Source organism: Salvia splendens, chromosome 15 (assembly GCF_004379255.2).
Source record: "Salvia splendens isolate huo1 chromosome 15, SspV2, whole genome shotgun sequence".
Classification (NCBI taxonomy): Eukaryota; Viridiplantae; Streptophyta; class Magnoliopsida; order Lamiales; family Lamiaceae; genus Salvia; species Salvia splendens.
In genome coordinates, this window is record NC_056046.1 from 3,209,534 (window position 1) to 3,230,072 (window position 20,539).

Here is a 20,539-nt window from a genome sequence, read left to right on the forward strand (position 1 = left end):
GTCGTGTGGCTGGGACGTCCGACCGCGTCGAACCCTTCCTGGAAGAACTCTTCCCGGGCTGCCAAAGTATTCGCGATGTGGAGAAATAACGGTTTCCCCATGCGGAAACGGCGACGGAAGTACGTATCTCCCCAAACCGGGTTATCGCAGAAGTAGTCGCGTACTAACCTTGCGGCGGCTTCCTCCCGGTTACGATGGATGTACGTACGGGAGCGACGTTGGGGCGGAGCGGCTTCTTCCGCCTCCCGTCGTCGATCTTCTTCAAGTGATTGTTCCAATATTTGACGCATTTGTTCATAAGGATCCATTAGTTTGATTAAATTTGGGAGAAGGAAAATAGAGTTGATTTGAGATGAAAATTGGGGTGGAAATAGAGAGAAATAGATGTGTGTTTGTGATTGAAATGAGTATGAAATAGGAGTATTTATAGAGTAAATAAATAAATAATAAAAAAAAAACCAAACGGCTATAAAATTAACGGTCTCATTACCGTTAATAAAAAAAAATTTTATTTTTTTTTATTAAATTCGAAATTTTTTTTAAAAAAATGAATTATTGCGTCATCGGGACGAAGCCCACTCGCGGGGCAGCGAGTGGGCTTCACGCGTCGAATGGGAGTCCGCCACGTCGCCTCGGCGCGTGGCGGAACGTTTCGTTCCGCGTTCCGGAGGAACGAAACGCGGCACGGCATGGGAACGGTGGCGGCACGGAATGGCGACGGAACGCACGCTGCAACGCGTGCCGCCGCGAAACCGTTCCTCCGGAACGGCATAGGAACGGCGACGGCACCGCGTTGCGGGTGCTCTAATCAACTAAATTATCATATTTCTCTTTCATGTAAATAACATGGATGAAGTTGGATGCCATTAGGCCATCCACAACGCTGTTCCTATACCGTTCCTATACCGTTCCTTAAACCACTATTTGAGGGCCCCACTGTACTTTTTTACTCCATTCCTTAACTAAGGAACGGAACCTGCAACCCTCCGTTCCTTAACCGTTCCTTAACCGTTCCTTAACCGTTCCTTAAATTACTATTCATTCTATTTCAATTTTTATTTTTATTTCCAACTAAATTAAATTAAATAAACACACTTTATTAAAAAACAAACATACTTTATTAAAAAACAAACATACTTTATTAAAAAACACACAATATTAAAAAAAATTACAACTTAAACTTAAAAAAATTAAAAAAAAACACACAATTCAAATCCTAAAAAAATAAAAAACACACAATAAAAAACACACAATTAAACGTGGGAAAATAAAAAAACTACTCCGCCGGCGAATCATCCTCCGGAGGCGGTCGAGGTTTAGGGGGAGGGGGAAGACCAAGTAGTCCTGCCATATGCACAATTCCGTTCCACCAGGCCGTGTATTGGGCGTACGAGAAGCGGGAAGTGTCCGCCATTGTGGCGGTTATGTACGCCACCATAAGTGTGTTCGAGCCTCCTTGTGAGCCCGATCCCGAGGCCGACTGGCTTGATTCTCCTCGGCCCTTCCTCGCTCTAGCCGCTTTCGCCGCCTTCGTCCCTTGCGGACGACGGCGCCCACGGCTAGATCCCTCGTACTCGGCGGCCGTAACCCCAACCTCCTGCGTGCCACGATCACTGGGCGCATCGGTGTCACCAGACGAGTACTGGCCGCTCGTCGTGTGCTTCGTCCGCTTTGAGGTTGATCCCGAGCTGGAGCGGACACCACCGGCCCACCTTTCCTCGTCCTTGACGAGCTGCCAAATATCAACATATTTGAACTGTACACCGGTAGGGATGTCAATGTAGCCCGTAACCCGTGGGCTGGCCCGAATAGCCCGCCAAATTTATAGGGTTAGGGTTGGAAATTTCTAGCCCGATAAAATCAAAACCCGATTAGCCCGCACCCGATTAACCCGCAACCCATTAGGGCCGGACCCGAAAACCCGATGGGCTGGCCCGAAAACCCGATAAAGTTTCTATTATTCTATTTTTTTACTCCTAATTCGACATTTTATTGATTAATTTTAACTAAAAAATAACTTTCAATTTTATATTATATATACAAATTATATATTGAATTTTTATTAATATAATAATTGATAAATAAATTAAAAACTTCAAATTCACAAGAAAAATATTTAAATTTCTAAAACATGCATTAAAATTCTACGAAATATCTGAAATATTAGTATTTGATCATGTTTATGATTGAGTTTAAGCATATATCTCAAATATATCATAATTAAATGTTTTACATTGCATGAATATTAGTAATTTTAATAATTATTTATTGGGTTGATCGCATGTTAATATTATCGGTAGCAACCCGATTAACCCGCTGGGCTAGCCCGAAACCCGAGCTTTTAGGGTTAGGGCTGAGCTTTTATAACCCGAAAGAAATCACAACCCGATTAGCCCGCACCCGATTGACCCGCAACCCGAGTAGGGTTGGCCCGAAACCCGACGGGCCAGCCCGATTGACATCCCTATACACCGGTGTCCTGGTGGAAGGCGCGCAAAGCCGCCCTCAGTATGTCGGCGCCCGAAGCTCCGCTTTGGTAGTGCGCCGCTTCGGTGGAGTAGATCCCGCAGAATTTTTTGACCTGTAAATCGACTCGGCCAAAGTGAGCACGAAGCATTGTATATTTGCGCTTCCGGGCCCCTTTCGGCTTAGTCTCGTGGTAGACATCACGGACCTTTTCCCAGAAGCACTTGGCGGCTTGTTGGTTGCCGACGATGGGATCATATGAGACGGTGAGCCAGGCGGTGTACACCGCCTTTGTTTCTTCGTTGGTGTAGGGATGCCGGCCCAGATCCTCCGGCTCCTCCTCCTCATCCTCCTCGGGTGCCTCAGACGCAGCCCTGTAGCTTCCACCGCCTCGGCCTCCTCCCTGAGTGGGTTCAACGGGGATATCCTCCCGAATCTGGGACAAACCCTGGGAAAGCTGCGAGCGGGAGCCTCGAGCGTAGGCATCCACATCGAAAGTGGGTGGTTGGTACCCACCCGGCGTCGCCGACCCCTGCGTGCCCGGCGTCGATGACCCAGAACCACCAAGTGTGTTGTACATGGTCTCCCAATCGCCGAACGCGTTGAGATCCCACCCTCCGGCGCCGCCACCACCGTAATTGCCGTCGCCGGACATTTTTTGAAGAGATAGAATATGAAAATTGGAGAGAAATTGATGTTGATGTAGGAAGAATAGATGTGTAGTTGTGTATAAAATGAATGAATTAGGTGTATTTATAGAATAAGAAAATAAAAATAAAAATTAAAAAAATTAAGAAAAAGTTAAAAAAAACGGTAATGTTACCGTTTAAAAATTTTTTTTTTTTAAAAAAATTCGATTTTTATATAAAAAAAATAATTATTGCGTCATTGCTGACGTGTCCCACTCGCGGGCCGGCGAGTGGGAAGCACGCACGCACGGGGATCGGCCACGTCGCCCAGGCGCGTGGCGGCTTGTTCCGTGCCGCGTTACGTGCCGTCGGCACCCGGCACGGAATGGGAACGGGACGGGAGCGGAATGCAGCGCCGCAACGCGTTCCGCGGCGAAACCGTTCCGGCGGAACGGCACGCGGAACGCCGGCGGCACGCGTTGCGGGTGCTCTTATTATCGAAGTACGTGAGATAAAAGAAGGCAAGTCGTTTTCCATTCCAAAACAAAATATACTAAAAACATTTGACTAAGCTCCAAAACAGAGATAAAGTAAAAAATGTAGCAATGTGATGAATGGGGTGCAACCACAGTGTCAGTTTGGCGTGCCTAACACTGTGCACTTTTTTATTTCTTTATTCATTGAATTAAAAAGTTAAAATCTTTATTACTGATTCAAAGGGGAGTGTAAAATAAATTTGATATTTTTGCATAAATATGTGGGGAAAAAGGGAAATAAATTTGGGAAGGGGAGAAAGAGGTGGGGGAGGTGGTGCTGATTCTCAAGGGATAGATGAGTGTGGGAACATTCTGAGCTTGGCTTTTTGTGAGAACATTATGTTACCATGGTGGCTGGCAAAGATTAGCAACTACTCATCTTTTTTCATTTCTTCATTTGTTTTCAAGCTCTTTCCCTTTTCTTGTTTTTCTTCCTCAAAACTCTTGGGATTTTGGTAGCCACTTTGAGCATTCATTCATTCAACCTTTCTTGATTAGGTGAGTATTGCTCTTGTTGGTTTTGGTTGAACTTTGTTGCGCTATTTTGTGATGTGACAATGGTAAAAATGTGATCTTGGTTTTTGCTACTATCACTGGTTGAGTATAATACTCATTTGTTTTGGGAAATTGTAGTTTTGTGTAGCAATGGGAACACAATTTGTTGGTTGGAGTGATTTAGGTGGATATGTTCCCATTACCCTCCAAATCTAGTTGATGCTTTTTGTCTACCAAGATTTCTGCTGGCTTTGACTGATGCTTCAAAACTTGATTGGTTGTTAGAAAATCTTTATTTGGGGAATGTGGATTTTTAGGGGTTTTGACTTTTTTTTATTGAAGTTGGTAGTAGTAAATTTATAAGTTTGAGATATGAGTGAGAGCAGCAATTAGGCATCCTCTGTTTTTAGGGCTGGACTTGGCAGAGCTTTATCTTCTTCCACAACTTGCTCTTGTTACTTCCATTTGATTTCTCAAGTGATAGGTTGTTTTGGTTTAAACAAATCTGCAGCAGATATATACATCAAGAAAATGAAGTTTATGAAGCTGGGCTCCAAACCTGATCAGTTTCAGAATGATGGGGACAATATCAGGTTAACCATTCACCTTTTTTTTATCTGTTTTAGTTCTAGTTTGATTAGCATATGCTGTTTATGTTCTATAGCTTATATTGTCAACAAATGACAACCTAAATCATGGAAATCTTGAGTTTTTAGTGTGGATTTTGTGTACTAAATCTACTCATTGAATTGGATATATACAGGTAAAATGGATATGCTATTTGTCCCACTTTATCTTCTCCTATCTACTTAAATGCTATCAATATTTTGTAACACAAAAACCATCATCATTAGAAGATGAGGTGATAAGTTTGCTGGTTTTCTATATCAATGTATAAATTTACTAAAAATGGGACTGCTCCAAAACTTTCTTTCAGATATGTAGCAACAGAGTTAGCCACTGATTTGATCATTAATGTTGGTGATGTCAAGTTTTATCTCCACAAGGTATATCCATTTTCTTGCTTAACATATTGCTAATACAGTTTGATGTATATTTATGCTTGTTTCTTGTTGCAGTTTCCTCTTCTCTCCAAGAGCTCTCACCTTCAGAAGCTCGTTGGCAACGCGAACGAAGAAAACGACGAGATTCGCTTAGACGACATCCCGGGAGGACCAACTGCACTTGAAATATGTGCCAAGTTCTGTTACGGCATGGTCGCCACGCTCAACGCCTACAACGTTGTTGCAGCACGCTGTGCAGCAGAGTATCTTGAAATGCACGAGGCTGTCGAGAAAGGAAATCTCATATACAAGATCGACGTCTTCCTCACCTCCAGCATCTTCCGAAGCTGGAAAGATTCCATCATTGTTCTCCAGACTACACGGTCTCATCTCCCCTGGTCCGAGGAGCTGAAGATCGTCAGCCACTGCCTCGATTCCATAGCTTCCAAGGCTTCCATCGAGCCTTCCAGAGTGGATTGGTCGTATACCTATAACCGGAAGAAGCTCATGTCTGGGAACGAACAGGATCCTCTGTGGAACGGTGTGAGGCAGCAGCAAACCGTGCCTAAAGACTGGTGGGTTGAGGAGCTTTGTGAGCTTCAGATTGATCTGTACAAACGCGTGATTTCAACGATACGTGCTAAAGGGAGAGTTTCTGCTGATGTGATCGGAGATTCGTTGCAAGCTTATGTCTCAAGAAAGCTTCCTGGCTTCAGCAAAGGCACTATACGAGGCGGAGACACACTCAAGTACCGATACTTGGTTGAAACCATCACGGAGTTGCTGCCAACGGAGATTAACTCTGCACCGTGTAGTTTCCTGCTGAAGTTGCTGCAAGCTTCGTTCGTGTTGGGGTGTGGAGAGCTGGGGAGACGGGAGCTGATGCAGAAAATCGCCCTGCAGCTCGGGGAAGCAACAGTGGCTGATTTTCTGATCCGTTCGCCTAATGGTGAGACGGCATTATATAACATAGACATAGTGTATGACTTGGTTGAGCAGTTTGTGATGCAAGAACACAGCGACTGCTCTCTCGATCCCAAGTTTAACGACATGTACAACGGATTCCCTTCCGATGCTGCCAAGGAAAACGTTGCCACGTTGGTGGATAGTTATCTGGCTGAAGCTGCACGAGATGCCTCGTTACCTCTGTCCAGATTTCTCGACCTAGCAGCGATGGTCTCGAGCTTTCCAAGACAGACGCACGACAGAATCTACCGCGCCATTGACATGTTTCTCAAGGTTTGTCTCTGCATACCATTTAGGGACACGATTTTCCAAACACGACTACTTCAAGAATTTTGCCTCTTCTACTCGTTGCGTTGTTGCTAAAACGACCTGTACTCGATTGATTGTTGCAGGAGCACCCGGAGATTAGTAAGAGCGACAAGAAGAAGATGTGCCGGTTGATGGATTGCAGGAAGCTCTCGGGCGAGGCGTGTGCGCATGTTGTGCAAAACGAGAGGCTCCCGTTGCGGGTTGTTATGCAGGTTCTCTTCTTCGAGCATAGCCGGGCAGCTGGAGGAGGCGGTGATCACACAATGTCTATTAAGGCCTTGCTTCCCGGGGGGGCATATGGGAGCTCGAGGTCTGGCACGACCAACACGGACGACGACTGGGAGGGCGAGCAGACGTCCGAGGAGATTAAGTCTTTGAAGGCGGAGCTGGCTTCGTTGAGGCTGAAAAATGGAGGAAGCGGAGCAGAGAAGGGCGGGGCCGGAGGAGCGAAGATGTGGTCGAACGAGAACAGCGGGTCGGACACGTCGGGGAGCTTGGAGGAGAGTAGATCGACACCTTCAAGGAGTAGTAGGAGACGCCCCTTGTCATAGAATTGCTATCAAACTTGGATGTATTGTGTTTGGAGTTTTGGCTTTGGTTGATGATGTTGTTACATATGTAGAGATAGAGGTGAACTTGTCCTAATTCTCTCTACAAAAAATTACACTTGGAAAATAATGAATGGCTTTATTTTGGGAGTATAATACTGCTTCCATTATGATTACAGGTACAATTATTGGGGAAAGCAATGAGATTAAATTAAGCCAAGTATTATCAAGGTCATCTATCACATAAGTAAAATTTGTTATTATTTGATAATAGGGTAGTGATTTAGAGACATAATGTCTCTATGACATAATGCCCCTATGTTTTTTTGACATAAGAATAATTTATATATGACCTAGTATACCCTTAGTTCAAATAAGAGGAAATTAAATTAATAGTTGTGTAGTGTAACCGTTTCATTATTGAAAGGAAAGTCAAATGAAAGCAAATTAACTATTTTAATACTGGCTTTCAATAACTTTGGGGAATTATAATTAAGTTATTTAATAATTTTCTTCAAAATTGCATAATATAAAAGTATTTGAATTGGCTTACCTCAAAATGGAGAATTTTTTATATACAAACACTAATATAAATATTAGCTTTTCGATTGAATTTACTCATTTAATAGTCAATAGCGCAATTAATTATTCTATTATTAAATAATACTTAAAATTATAAATTATAAAAATGATTAGATGCATATATATTTAAGTTCTTAGTGTTATTTGTTACTAGGATTAAAAAATTATTTAAATTATAAGTCATAAAAACGGCTACATATATGCATATACTTAATTTCTAAGTATTGTCATCCAACGAAATAGTAATAGTATTAGCATCAAATTATTGTAGTTTTATTTTTAAATAATTATTAAAATTAGTAAGTCATAAAAACGACTACTTGTATATATGCACTTCATTTCTAATTGTTATCATCCAACGAAATAGTAATAGTATTCACATCAAATTATTTTATTAGTAGTATTAAAAAATTATTAAAATTATAAGCCATAAAAACAGCTACATGTATAGATATACTTAATTTCTAAGTGTTATCATCCAACAAAATAATAATAATATTTGCATCAAATTATTGTAGTATTATACTTAAATAATTATTAAAATTATAAGTCATAAAAACGACTACTTGTATATATGCACTTCATTTCTAATTGTTATCATCCAACAGAATAGTAGTAGTATTCACATCAAATTATTTTATTAGTAGTATTTAATAAATATTAAAATTCTAAGTCATAAAAATGACTACATGTGTATATATATGCACTTAATTTCTAATTATTATCATCCAACGAAATAGTAATAGTCATTCTCATCAAATTATTTTATTAGTATCAAATAATTATTACAATTCTAAATCATAAAAATGATTACATGTAGTATATACTATACATACTTAATTTGTTAGTGTTATCATTCAACGAAATAGTAATAGTCATTCACATCAATTATTTTTTTTCTATAAATAATGTTTAAAATTCTAAATTGTAAAATAGTAATAGTATACATATGTTATATACTTAATTTCTACTTGTTATCCTCTAATGAAAGGATAATAGTCATTTGCATCAAATTGTTTTATTAGTAATTATTAAAATTTGAAGTCATAAAAATGACTACATACATATGCATACTCAATTTCTTAGTATTATCGTCCAGCTAAATAGTAATAGTCATTCGAATCAAATTATATTATTATTTTTAAATAATTATTAAAATTCTAAGTCATAAACGTGTATATATGCACTTAATTTCTAATTGTTATCATTCAAATGAAATAGTATAAAAAAATTGAAATTTCTTAATTGTGAAACATGACTATTAAATTTCTATAGCTAAAACACATTATTTTGACACCATGTAACAATTTAATTCTAGTATACAAATTTAAATTGTTGTTCCCTAACATTTTGTCCATTAATAAAATAAAGCATGTATAAATTTCAAATCTTCATTTTGATGCTCTATGAACTCAAGCCATTAAATTGATTTATTAATTTTATAAATATTAATTCCAGATTCAATAATGATTTGTAATAATAAAATTAAGATTGAGTATTAAATCTATTAAGTACCTATAAGTTTAGAATTTAAAAAATTTAATTGTATAATGTATTATTTAAATAAAGTTTAAATTCATTATATTAGATTTTTTTTAAAATCGTGATTGAAGTTAGAAAGAAAAATTCAAAAATTTAGCATCATTGGAGTATTTAAAATTTTGAAATTTATGTACACTTCCTAAACAAAATAGTATAATATTAAAGTCAATGATGGAGCCGATTTAGGTTGAGAGATTGGAGATTGTGTGCTTAAATCAAGCCATCCATATAAATACACTCAACTTTCCTAAATCCATCCATATAAATACACTCAACTTTCCTAAATTCTTAAATATAAATAAATGTTTTTATATGCACAAGGATAGTATGGTATATGTACAAAACATTTATTTAAATAAAAATATAAAACAATCTAAAATGACTACTTTAACCTCATTATGTCTTAGACATTATGTCTCCAAAACATTTTTCTTGATAATATTACTAGTACTTCCGTCCAAAATATTATCACGTTTTTTCAATTTGGGTCATCTACTAAAAATAGTCTCTATATATTTATAGGAAGTTTTTTTCATTTCTAATAAGATGAGTCACTTCTCACTAACACTTTAATTATTTTTTTTCTATCTCCCTTATTTTAGTTTGGCATTAAAATTTTTGTAGTCGACAATCTAAAATTATTTTTGATGAACGGATAGTATTTCATTATTTATATAGTATACTCCAAAATTAAAAAGAATTGCTGCATAATTTAATGAAAATTAATGATGTTTATTCATTTCGTCCCCATAAAATAATCTTATTTTCTTAGTTTTTTTGTTGCATCCGCCTCCATTTTTAGTAATTTTTTCTGTATTATGAGGTGAACTCTATTTTTCGCGAACATTATTTCTACCATTTCGCATTAAAAGCGTTTTATAATAAAGTATCCATTTTTATGAGGTGTAAAGTGTATAAATTGCATGGGCGGGAAGCAGACAGCAGAAAACTTGGGCGCAAATGTGAAGAATACGAATCGTCCGGTACCCGCAATCAGTCGGAAATACTACCCCATTTTGCCTAAACCCTAACACTATATATACCCTGCGCCGTCAACCATTGTCCATCACTACCTCCATCGCCTCCTCTCATCATTCTCTCTCGCCGCCGCCGTCTCCACGGTATCGCACTCTCCCCCTTTTCTCCTTTCCCCGTTTCACAGTCTGTCTGTCTGTGTACTTTCAATACTCGATTGAATTTGTCTCTATTAATTTAAACCTATTCCAACAATCTAATTCTACTTGTGTAGTTTCAATGTTGAGATTTCTTAGCAAGTTTTTGTCAAGTGTTCTTAGTTAATTGAAACAAGTTTAACATTCTTCTTCATCTAACCTTGTCACTGCTCTGTTAACTTTTGCTCTATTTACTGCAAGGGTTTTGGTGTTTCTGGTCAAAATTGTCTAGTAATATACTCTACACTAGTTACAGTTTTTGTTCAAATTGTCTAGTTACTGTAAGATTCAAGGGAGTGTAGTATCAAGTTACAGTTTTTGTTCAGTGTTGGGATTCCTTTGCAAGCTTTAACAAGTCTTCGTAAATATCATATGATTAATTGAAACAAGTTTTACATTCTCCATCATCTAACCTTGTCACTGCCCTCTTAATATTTTCTCTCTGTACTGCAAGAATTTTGGTGTTCTGGTCTAAATTGTCTAGTAATATAACATATTAGCTACCTTTGATAATCTTGTGTATTTTGTCTTGATTAATGTTTAGTTTCCTTCTTATGTTTCTGGATTGCATGTGAATTTCCTAGTTGGTTGATGATTGGAATGTTTACCATTTTTACATTTTTAGAATATTCTGATTGTAGTGTTCCATGGAGAATTGTGAATGTCTTTCCGATTCTAGCATCAATCAAGATTCTGATGTTGAGTTATCAGAAGAAGATAATGAGATGTCTATAGATATCGAGGAGATGTTTCAAGATGATGAGGTGCAAAAAGCTACTAGGATGTCATTAGCTAGGATGATTATCCATGAAGAGCTTCCATTTAGTTTCGTAGAGGAAGAAGCATTCAACCGGTTTATGAGAGCAGCTAATCCATTTTTCAAGATCCCAACTAGACACGAATTAAGAGAAGATTGCGCGAAGTTGTTTTTGGAGCAGAAGAAGCAGATGAAGGAGTTTTTCAGTTCAAGAGGCGTGGGAAGAGTGTCAAAATTACCACGGAACGTTGGACTGCAGTGGATGGCACAAATTTCATTTGTGTTACAGCGCATTGCATTGACAAAAATTGGAAATTGCATAGGAAAATAATCAGTTTTTCGAAGATTTGCTCTGACAGTGGAGAGGATATTGCTGCGGTGGAGGAATGGGGTTTACAGAAGGTTCTCTTGCTGCACCATGAACGATGCACCGGAAAATCATGTAGCGATGGGGCATATGAAGTCGGTCTTTGATGAGAGGAATATGGTTATTGCTGATGGAAAATATCTTCACGTGCGATGTGTTGCACATGTAGTCAGTTCCGTTGTGTGTGAGGGATTAGCAGAGATAGACATGTCGGTGAGAAGAGTGAGCAGAGATAGACATGTCGGTGAGACGAGTGAGAGAAGCTGTGAAATGGATAACGACTTCAACAACTAGATCTGGTTTATTCAAAGATCTTGCGAAGTTGTACAAGGTTGATACCTCGAAGGATTTGTGTTTGGATGTGCCGACTGAGTGGAACTCAACCTACTTAATGCTAGAGGTAGCATTACAATACGAGCGGGTCATGGAAGGATTTAAGTTATTGAGCCCCAAGGTTGTCCGTGATTTGAATGAGGTGCAAGACGATGATCTTACTGTTGGGGTACCCGAAGTTCATGATTGGCTTGCAATTAAGAGGATGTTTGGTTACCTCCGAAAGTTCCATCGGTTGATCCTTCTCGTCTCTGACAATAAATCTGTCACGGTGCATTCTTTTTTTAAGAAAATGTGCAGTATCTTCAGCATGATTATTCGGTTAGAGGGTGACGAAGATGATGCTGTAAAAAATCTGGCAATGAAGATGGAGACGGAGCTTGGAAAGTATTGGTCCGAGGAAACAGAGTTGAACCTGAAAATGAACAAGATACTCTACATTGCTGCACTGTTAGATCCTACAAAGAAGATGGAACATGTGCACTTATGTCTAAAGATGATAATCGGGCAAATGAGTTGGTGGAAGAGTTGAACAAGTCGATCAATGACTTATTTGACTTGTACAAAAAAGAGATGACTCCGATTTCAGATCAAACATCACCACCACTACCAACAATACAGGGTTCGTGTAGCCATATAGAGGTTTCTGATGACGATGAAGAAGATGACTCTGAGATCACTCGATACTTCAAAGATGAGCAATACAAGATGAAATGCAGGGAGCTAAATCAATTTGATATTCTTCAGTGGTGGTCGAGAAACATATCGTGTTATCCTGCTTTATCTGCGATGGCAAGAGATATCATGGCTATACCTGTATCAAGTGTTCCTTCTGAGGCTGCATTTAACACGGAGGGTCGTGTTTTATCTGAATTTAGAAGCTCTTTGATTCCGCAGATGATAGAAGCCTTGATATGTGCGGAAGATTGGTTGAAATTTGGTTCAGGCAACGACTTTCCTGAAGATGAAGAAGAAGAAGGTAAATAGTTGATCTAAATTTGTTAATGATGAGCCCTCTCATGAGCATGTGTGCTGAAGCTTGACTTTGATTGGCATGTTGAACTGAATTTCATTTTGTTACAATTTCTACTCTTATATTAGTTGATTTTCAAATTTCTCAATGTCAATCACGTTTTATGTATATGAGATATGATGTCTAGACTTTTTATGTTTATGAGATAGGATATGTTTTACTGTTTACGTTAAGAGATTTCATACAGTTAAAGAACTCTGAAAGTTGATTATACTTATGTTGATGTTTATGAGATTCTATTATATGTTGCCAAAAAAGTTAAACCCTATTCTTTGATTCTGATAATCATGTCATATTTTTCTATCAGTTGAACATCATGTGATTATTTTACCCATTGGGCCTTACTATAGTTTTGGGCCTTCAGTTGGGCATATATCAGCTTGTCCAACCATGGAACTAAGTCCACTGATAAAAATTGTGTTAAGTGAATTAAGTAAAGGAAGAATAAAGTAGGAAAGGAAAAATGTAGAGAAATGTAAAGTAAGTGAGAAAAAAATGTGTTTGACTTTTGCTAAAAGGGAAAATGACTCTACTACTATAGAATATACCAAACTAGCAAAATAACTCCACTGCTATGGAACGGAGGGAGTACTACCTGAGAGATGGAAGATGTGGAAGAGATTAACAATGACTCAATATATAAGAATTAATAATACAGTTGCACCACCAAATTCAGACAACACGTGAATGAAATCAAGTTCACAGACAAACATTTTGTAGCTGCCAACTTTCCTGAAAATGCCAAGAACGCAGACTAACCTTCGGTTATTGGTTCGAGTTCCGGTTCAGGTTCAGGTTCCGGTATACCGATACTGATACCGATATATAACGATAACCGATTTTGGCAGCCTCAAATTTTATTATCGATACCCATACCCTAAAGGCCTAAACCCTACTTATACCCTGCGCCGTCAATCACTCCCCTTACTAATACCTCCCTCGCCTCCCTACTTAAACCCTACTTATACCCTGCAACTTTTGATTATAATATGATTCATTAACACTGCTCTGTTTTTTTACTTTATATATACTGCAAGAATTTTGATGTTTCATGTCAAAATTGTCTAGTAATGTTATCCACTTTTGTATATTGCCTTGATTAATGTTTACTTTCCTACTCAATTTCATGGATTGCATCTCAATTTCCTAGTTGGTTTCATTAAAATGTTTACCATTGTAGTGTTTCCATGGAGAATTCTGAATGTCTTTCCCAAGCTAGCAACGACTATGATTCAGATGTTGAGATGTCAGAAGAAGAATGTCTGAAGTATTCAGAAGAAGTGAAGGAGAGGTTTGAAGACATTGAGGTACAAAAATCTTGTAGAATGGCTTTAGCTAGGATGATTATCCTCGAAGAGCTTCCATTCAGCTCCATACCGAAACAAGGGTTCCAGATTTTGATGAGAGGAATTAATCCACATTTCAAGATCCCCACTATACGAGAACCAGGATCCGACTGCGTGAAGGTGTTCCTGCAGCAGAAGGAGCAGATGAGAAAGTTTTTCAGTTCACAAGGCATGGGAAGAGTGTCAATCACCACGGAATGCTGGACTTCAACGGAAGGCTTGGATTTCATCTCTGTCACAGCACATTGCATTGACAAGGAATGGAAACTGCACAAGAAAATGATCAGCTGCAATCTCACAGTGGAGAGGATGTTGCTGAGGTTGTTACCGCCGCGTTGAAGGAGTGGGGTTTGCAGAGGGTTCTCTGCTGCACCATGAAATTGGAAAATGATGTAGCGATAAGGCATATGAAGTTGGTCTTTGATGAGAGGAATATGGTGGTTATTGCTGATGGGAAATATCTTCACGTGCGATGTGTTGCAAACATAGTCACTTCGGTTGTGTGTGAGGGATTAGCGGAGATAAGACATGTCTGTGAGACGAGTCAGAGAAGCTATGAAATGGATAACGGCTTATAGCAGTAGATCTGATCAATTCAAAGATCTTGCAAAATTGTATAAGGTTGATACTGAGAGAGATTTGTGTGTGGATATCCCGACTAAGTGGAGTTCGACTTACTTAATGCTAGAGGCGCATTGCCACACGAGCGGGTCATGGAAGGATATAAATACTAAAACAATTAAAAAGATCTTATCCATAATAATATGTTTTTTTCCTATATATATAAATACTAAAACAATTACTATTATGTGTATAATATTATTATATTATGATATCAATATGCATATATAAATTGTACTAGTATATTCAATTTATAGTTTATATGATATAATTTCTATATTTAATTTATTCCACTTTCCATAAAATGATTAAATGGATGTCTCCAATTTAGATATAAGAGCATCCACATGGGATGGATGTTCCGACGGACATCCCGACGGACTTCCCAAAAACACCTTCTGCCACGTCATAAGGACATCCCATTGCACTGCCACGTCATAAGGATATCCCCAAGGACATCCCGACGGACATCCACAATAATAAAAATTCACAAATTCACCAAATTAAACAATTTACGAAATTAAAATTTCGACACGAATACGGACGGAGAAAGTGCAATGATAACTTCATTAAATAAATAAAAAAAAGTACATTTCAACAAAAAAAAGTCTAAAAAATTACATTATAAATATCAGCGACGATCCCTCCGTGTCCATAGCTCTTCAATTATATCGTTCTATAGTCGAATATGGGCTTGTCGTTGGCGCATATTGGAAAATGCACGGACTCGATCGGCCTCTTCATAGGGTATCCTCATACGTACGTTGGCGGTGGTCACGTCATGGCTTGGACCGACAGCATCAACATCATCATTGGCTCAATCAGTCAGTGCTGGACCTTCATCTTCGACAATCATGTTGTGCATGATAATACATGCGTACATGATATCAGCGATGCTGTCAATATACCACAGTCGTGATGGACCCTTCACTGCCGGCCACGAGCCTGGAGCACACCAAATGCCCGCTCCACATCCTTGCGCGCTGCCTCCTGACGACCCGCAAAATAGATCTTCTTTTCGTCTGTTGCGCATCTGATCGTCTTCACAAAGACGTGCCACATAGGGTATATCCCATCCGCCAAATAATAGCTCATATTGTACTGGTTGCCGTTGGCAATGAAATTGACGGTCGGAATAACGCCCATGCACTGGTTGTTGAAAAGGGGCGACGACTGGAGGACGTTGATGCCGTTGTTCGACCCGGCTACTCCAAAATACGCATGCCAAATCCACAGCCGGTAGTCAGCTACCGCTTCAAGGATCATCGTGGGATTCTTGCCCTTTAAACCGGTAGTGAACAACATTCCCGAAAACCGGTGCTGAGTCCCGTGCATATCCATTAGAGCCTGGCAATCTTCGGGGGTAGGCTTCCGAAGATACCTATCTCCGAATATCTCCCCAACGCCCTCACAAAAATACTTCAGACATTCGCGGGCAGTCGTCTCGCCGATGTGGAGGTACTCATCGAACATATCGGCTATACCTCCGTATGTCAGCTGCTTGATTGCGGCAGTGCACTTCTGTATGGGTGTGGGGCCGGGTTTACCAACTGCATCCTCCCTCATCCTTAAAGCGCCCACGATAAGCAGAAATAGCGGACGATGCATCCTAAAACGTCGCTGGAACATGTTCTCCCCAAACCGCGGCTCCGGAGCGAAGTAGTCCTCATACAACCGACATTGTGCAGCGATGTGGTCCCAGAGTACTATAGTTCGACGATGGATGGGTCGAGGTACCGCCGGCTGTTGTTGCTGCTGCTGCAAGGTCACTTATATCACGCGATTTATCTCCCTGTACGTAACGGCCCACAATTGTTCTTTAATTCGCCGGTGTACGTCATCAGCACCCCTACCACTACCACCCGCACCACTACTGCTACCACTAGCCATTTTGGATATATAAAAGAAACGTAGAGAGAGAAACTCGTTAAAACAAGTGGTGTGAATGAAATTAAGTTCAACGAGCCATATATATAGAGTTTTTTTAAAAAAAAATTAAAAATCGGGACGTCCGTCGTGGCACTGCAATGGCAGACGTCACGACGGACGTCCTCGGAATGCCGCGGAACTCCGGTGTCCGCAACGCACGTCCGTGTCCGCCTCGACAGCCGCCGTTGCATATGCTCTAAGGTTGCCAAATTTATGTCCAAGTGATGTGGCACGTGGACCATTTTCATTTCCAATTATCAAAAAGTTATTGGCGAGGCACACCAAATCATCATGCTACCATGGTGTGGAAGGACCATGGAATTTTTACTCCACCTCCTCCACCGCTACTACTAATCCACCACAATACTGAGAGTGTCCACAATGGGGGAGCCGCGGCCCGCGGCTCGGTGCGCGGCCCCCCATTGCAGAGAGCCGAGAGGCGGGGCACAGGGCCGAGAGCCCTGGGCAAGCCGCGGCCGCGGCCTTCACGCGGCTGAGCCATGTGAGCCGCGGCCCTCCACTGCAGCGGGCCGCCATTCGCGGCCGCGGAATTTAATTTAATTTATTTTTAAATTTTGGAAATTATTTATAAAATACTACAATTCCATTCCATTTTTCCAACTCCATTTTACTTCCATTTTCCTCCAATCTTTCCAATATTTCCTTCCAATTTCGATTCAACCTTGCAACTATGGATTCCGACGATGAACATTTCCAACAAGTGGTAGATCTGGAGTTCCAAAACCTTGTTACAGCCGTGCAACGTGAAGCCGACGAGGCGGAAGATGCGGCCGAGGCGGCGGGCCATATTATTACACTCTCTAATCAAAAATCATTTTGTTATAATTTTAAATTAGAAAATTTTCGTTGTATAATTTTTCTATTTTAATATAATACAACGAAGTTCTTGTTACATTTTGATTTTAGGTTGTGAATTTTTTTATTTACAATCCAAATTATATTATTTTAATTAAATTTATAAATATCATAAATTTAAAGTCTAATAAAATTTAATATAGTTAAATTAAAAATAACATTAAAAAAACAAATTATTTTTTTTTATAGAGGGCCACATTTGGTGGCCCTTGTTAATTTTGTTACTTTACAATTGCGTAGGGCAACATGAGAGCCACGAATAGTGGCCGGACCATATTTGGTGGCCTTCAGAGTCACTGTGGACACTCTGATAATCATCAAAACTAACATATCATTACTATTATTGTCTAATTAGATATATCCAAACAAAAAAGGTCAGAACTCCCTCGGATCGACAAAAATGGAAGTGCCAGGTGGCGACTTTGTCCAGTCACCTACAGAGCCGTCACTGTAGTCTTCCCCTAACCGCTTAATGCACCACAAATCCTCGGCGCACGATAAGCTTTCCCAGTGCGGAATTCCTAACCTGAGCGGCTCGCTATCCGCCACCTCCGTCGCCACCACACCGCACCCGCCGTCTTTCGCTAGATTGTGGGCCCACCCGCATAGGGCCCGCATCATCCTAACCGCGTCCGGGCCCTCCCCGCCCAGCCCGTATAGAAAATAAAACCCGAACGGGCTGAAAACCTGCGGCACTGACGGCAGCCCAAGCCACGGAAAGGCCCGGTCAATGGCCCGCGTCGTTTTAAACAAGGCCCGCTTCACACGCGACGCGCCGCGGACCTCCAGCTTGTAGACATCCTTGCAATTCCACGCGCTCATCACCGCCCACGACTCCGGCGGGCGGGAGAGAAATTCGGCGGCGGAGGTGAAGGAGACGGCGGCGCCGCCGCCGGGTACGGCGAGGAAGGTGCCGAGGTTGAGCTTGTTGTTTAAGACGGCGTCGATGTCGCGGGGGAAAAACTCCGTGGAAGAGAAGCGGCGGCGGTAGAGGGTTTCGGCGTCGGCGGCGGAGATTTTGACGACGGCGACGCGGGGGTCGGGGCGGAGGCGGTGGGCGAAGACGGGGTGAACTAGGATGGAAGGGGTGCGGAATTTGGAGTAGCCGCATTTGGCGGTGAAGAGGGCGACGGATGCATGGTTGTCGTTCTCCGTCGCCATGTAAGAATACTCGGCGCCGTTCTCGCCGAACCACTCCTCGATCCGCCGCACCAGCTTCAGCCCGATCCCCATCCGGCGGTGGGATGGGGAGACGCGGAGGCCTAGCACGTAGGCGAGTTTCGCGTAGATGGGGATGGATTTGTTGGCCGACCTCGACAGCTTGGTGCCGCACGTGACTGTCTTGATGCAGCCACGTATCGCGCCCACGATCTCGCGGCGCTCCTTGTCCTGGCCGCCGCCCACTACCACCAGCTCCGCCACCTGGTAAATTAGACACACATATTTTTTTATAAGATAAATGAATATAAATTTAAAGTCTATATTAACCATTCTACCACTAGGCCAACTCGGATGTATACGTACGAGCATGAGATAAGCGGGGGAGTTGCGGATGCGGCAGATGGGGTCGCCTAAGAGGTCGGTGTAGAGGGAGAGCTTGCCGCTAGGGCCCACCTCGCAGCGATTCTCCATTTGCTCGACGGCGGCGGGGTCTTTCTTCTCGTCGTATTCTCGGACGACGACGACCGCCACCACTTCTCCTTCGGCTGCTGCCACCATTTTTTGTGTGTGATGGTGGTGGTGGGGAATAACGAAGGCGTTGGGAAAGGTTGTTTAAATCGAGGGTGCGATAACGAGTGGGTGAAGGAGATCTTTGAGGGAAATCTGTATGATTTTAAGGTAAAGAAAAGGGCGGCGGAGGCGTTGTTATTGCGATACTGATCTTCACTCCCTCTCTTTTTCGTGGGGAAAGTGATTCATTTCGTGCGCTTTTTATACTTGAATTTGGGACTGCCCCTCGAGTATAACAAATTACAAATAAGTATATTTCAATTTGTGACTGGCCATCAATACAATGTATCACCATTTAATGTTTCATTTTAATTTCTTACAGACTTTTAAGAATGTGAAGGTAATTTGAAAAAAAAAATTACTGGAATTTGAATTTAACATTTGTATAACTTTGATTTTTTAATGTAATAATTTATGGTCTATTTATAATATTTTTATAATGTATGGTTTATTTATATATAAAAGAGAAAAAGTAAACAATATTTGAAATCCGTTAATGTTTTAAAATGAAAAAAAGAAAGAGAAGGGGGGGTGTATGAATTTAATCACGGAAATGGTATTTGGTTTGTTGCATACATTCAATGATCCAAAAATAAAGTGAAATATGGGTTTTTAATTTGGTTGGGACGATTTGGGAGAAAAATCCAAATCCCGCTTAAATTTCTTCTTTTAAGCTTGCTTTAGTAGTCTCTGTCTATTCTTTTGGGCATGTCCTTTCCCCACTCTCTAATGAAAATAGCAATAATATCTATAATAAATTACTCCTCTATTAATTATTGATAATGATTACAGAAAATAGTGGTAGAAACAAATGGCGGCTGTGGCATCTCTCTCTCTCTTATTTTAAGTGCGTGCGCGTGTGTATAAACTTGAGATTAGGGTTACTATCACGATTCACGACCCCATTTGAATGATTGCAACTCTACTTCATGTCAATACAATTTCCATATATACATATATCAATGATGATTTTATTATGTAACGGCCATGTCATATGATTTTCGCTATTCTTCAATTTTCAAACTATGCTTGTTCCACGTGTCCCCCCACCCCAATCTCATTCACATATTTTCTACTTTTTTTATTTAGTGTTTAAAGTAACATTATAATGATGGCAAACTTAATTAATTTGATGGACTATAATTATGAGGCAAATTCGAGATTGTATGAATGATATAATGGCAAACTTAGATTATTACAATTTCTCAAAAATATTATGAAGCAAATTCGAGATTGTAATAACTCGATTTGGCATACTTAGATTATTACAATTTCTCAATAATTTTCTGGGTCAAAT

General features: G+C 40.3%; 3 protein-coding genes across 4 annotated transcripts; 2 read left to right on the forward strand and 1 right to left on the reverse strand.

Annotated features, from left to right (window-relative positions):
- Window positions 1–3,882: 3,882 nt before the first annotated feature.
- On the forward strand, window positions 3,883–7,109 carry LOC121767361 (BTB/POZ domain-containing protein NPY5-like). Of its 2 annotated transcripts, none has more exons than XM_042163618.1 (5): window positions 3,883–4,129; window positions 4,638–4,719; window positions 5,064–5,133; window positions 5,206–6,369; window positions 6,489–7,109. In XM_042163618.1, the coding sequence occupies exons 2-5, from the start codon at window positions 4,658–4,660 to the stop codon at window positions 6,954–6,956; spliced, it is 1,764 nt and encodes a 587-aa protein (XP_042019552.1). In that variant the 5' UTR covers window positions 3,883–4,129; window positions 4,638–4,657; the 3' UTR covers window positions 6,957–7,109. The 2 variants fall into 2 exon arrangements, with proteins under 2 accessions (XP_042019552.1, XP_042019553.1); XM_042163619.1 differs by having other exon boundaries at window positions 4,641–4,719.
- A 4,502-nt stretch (window positions 7,110–11,611) lies between these two features.
- LOC121768660 (zinc finger BED domain-containing protein RICESLEEPER 2-like) lies at window positions 11,612–12,693 on the forward strand. Its single transcript, XM_042165193.1, has 2 exons — window positions 11,612–12,093; window positions 12,162–12,693. The coding sequence occupies exons 1-2, from the start codon at window positions 11,612–11,614 to the stop codon at window positions 12,691–12,693; spliced, it is 1,014 nt and encodes a 337-aa protein (XP_042021127.1).
- A 4,978-nt stretch (window positions 12,694–17,671) lies between these two features.
- LOC121766547 (probable N-acetyltransferase HLS1) lies at window positions 17,672–19,436 on the reverse strand. Its single transcript, XM_042162806.1, has 2 exons — window positions 19,036–19,436; window positions 17,672–18,933 (listed from the first exon to the last, which is right to left on the reverse strand). Exons 1-2 carry the CDS (start codon window positions 19,228–19,230, stop codon window positions 17,887–17,889), a joined length of 1,242 nt encoding a protein of 413 aa, XP_042018740.1. The 5' UTR covers window positions 19,231–19,436; the 3' UTR covers window positions 17,672–17,886.
- Window positions 19,437–20,539: the final 1,103 nt, after the last annotated feature.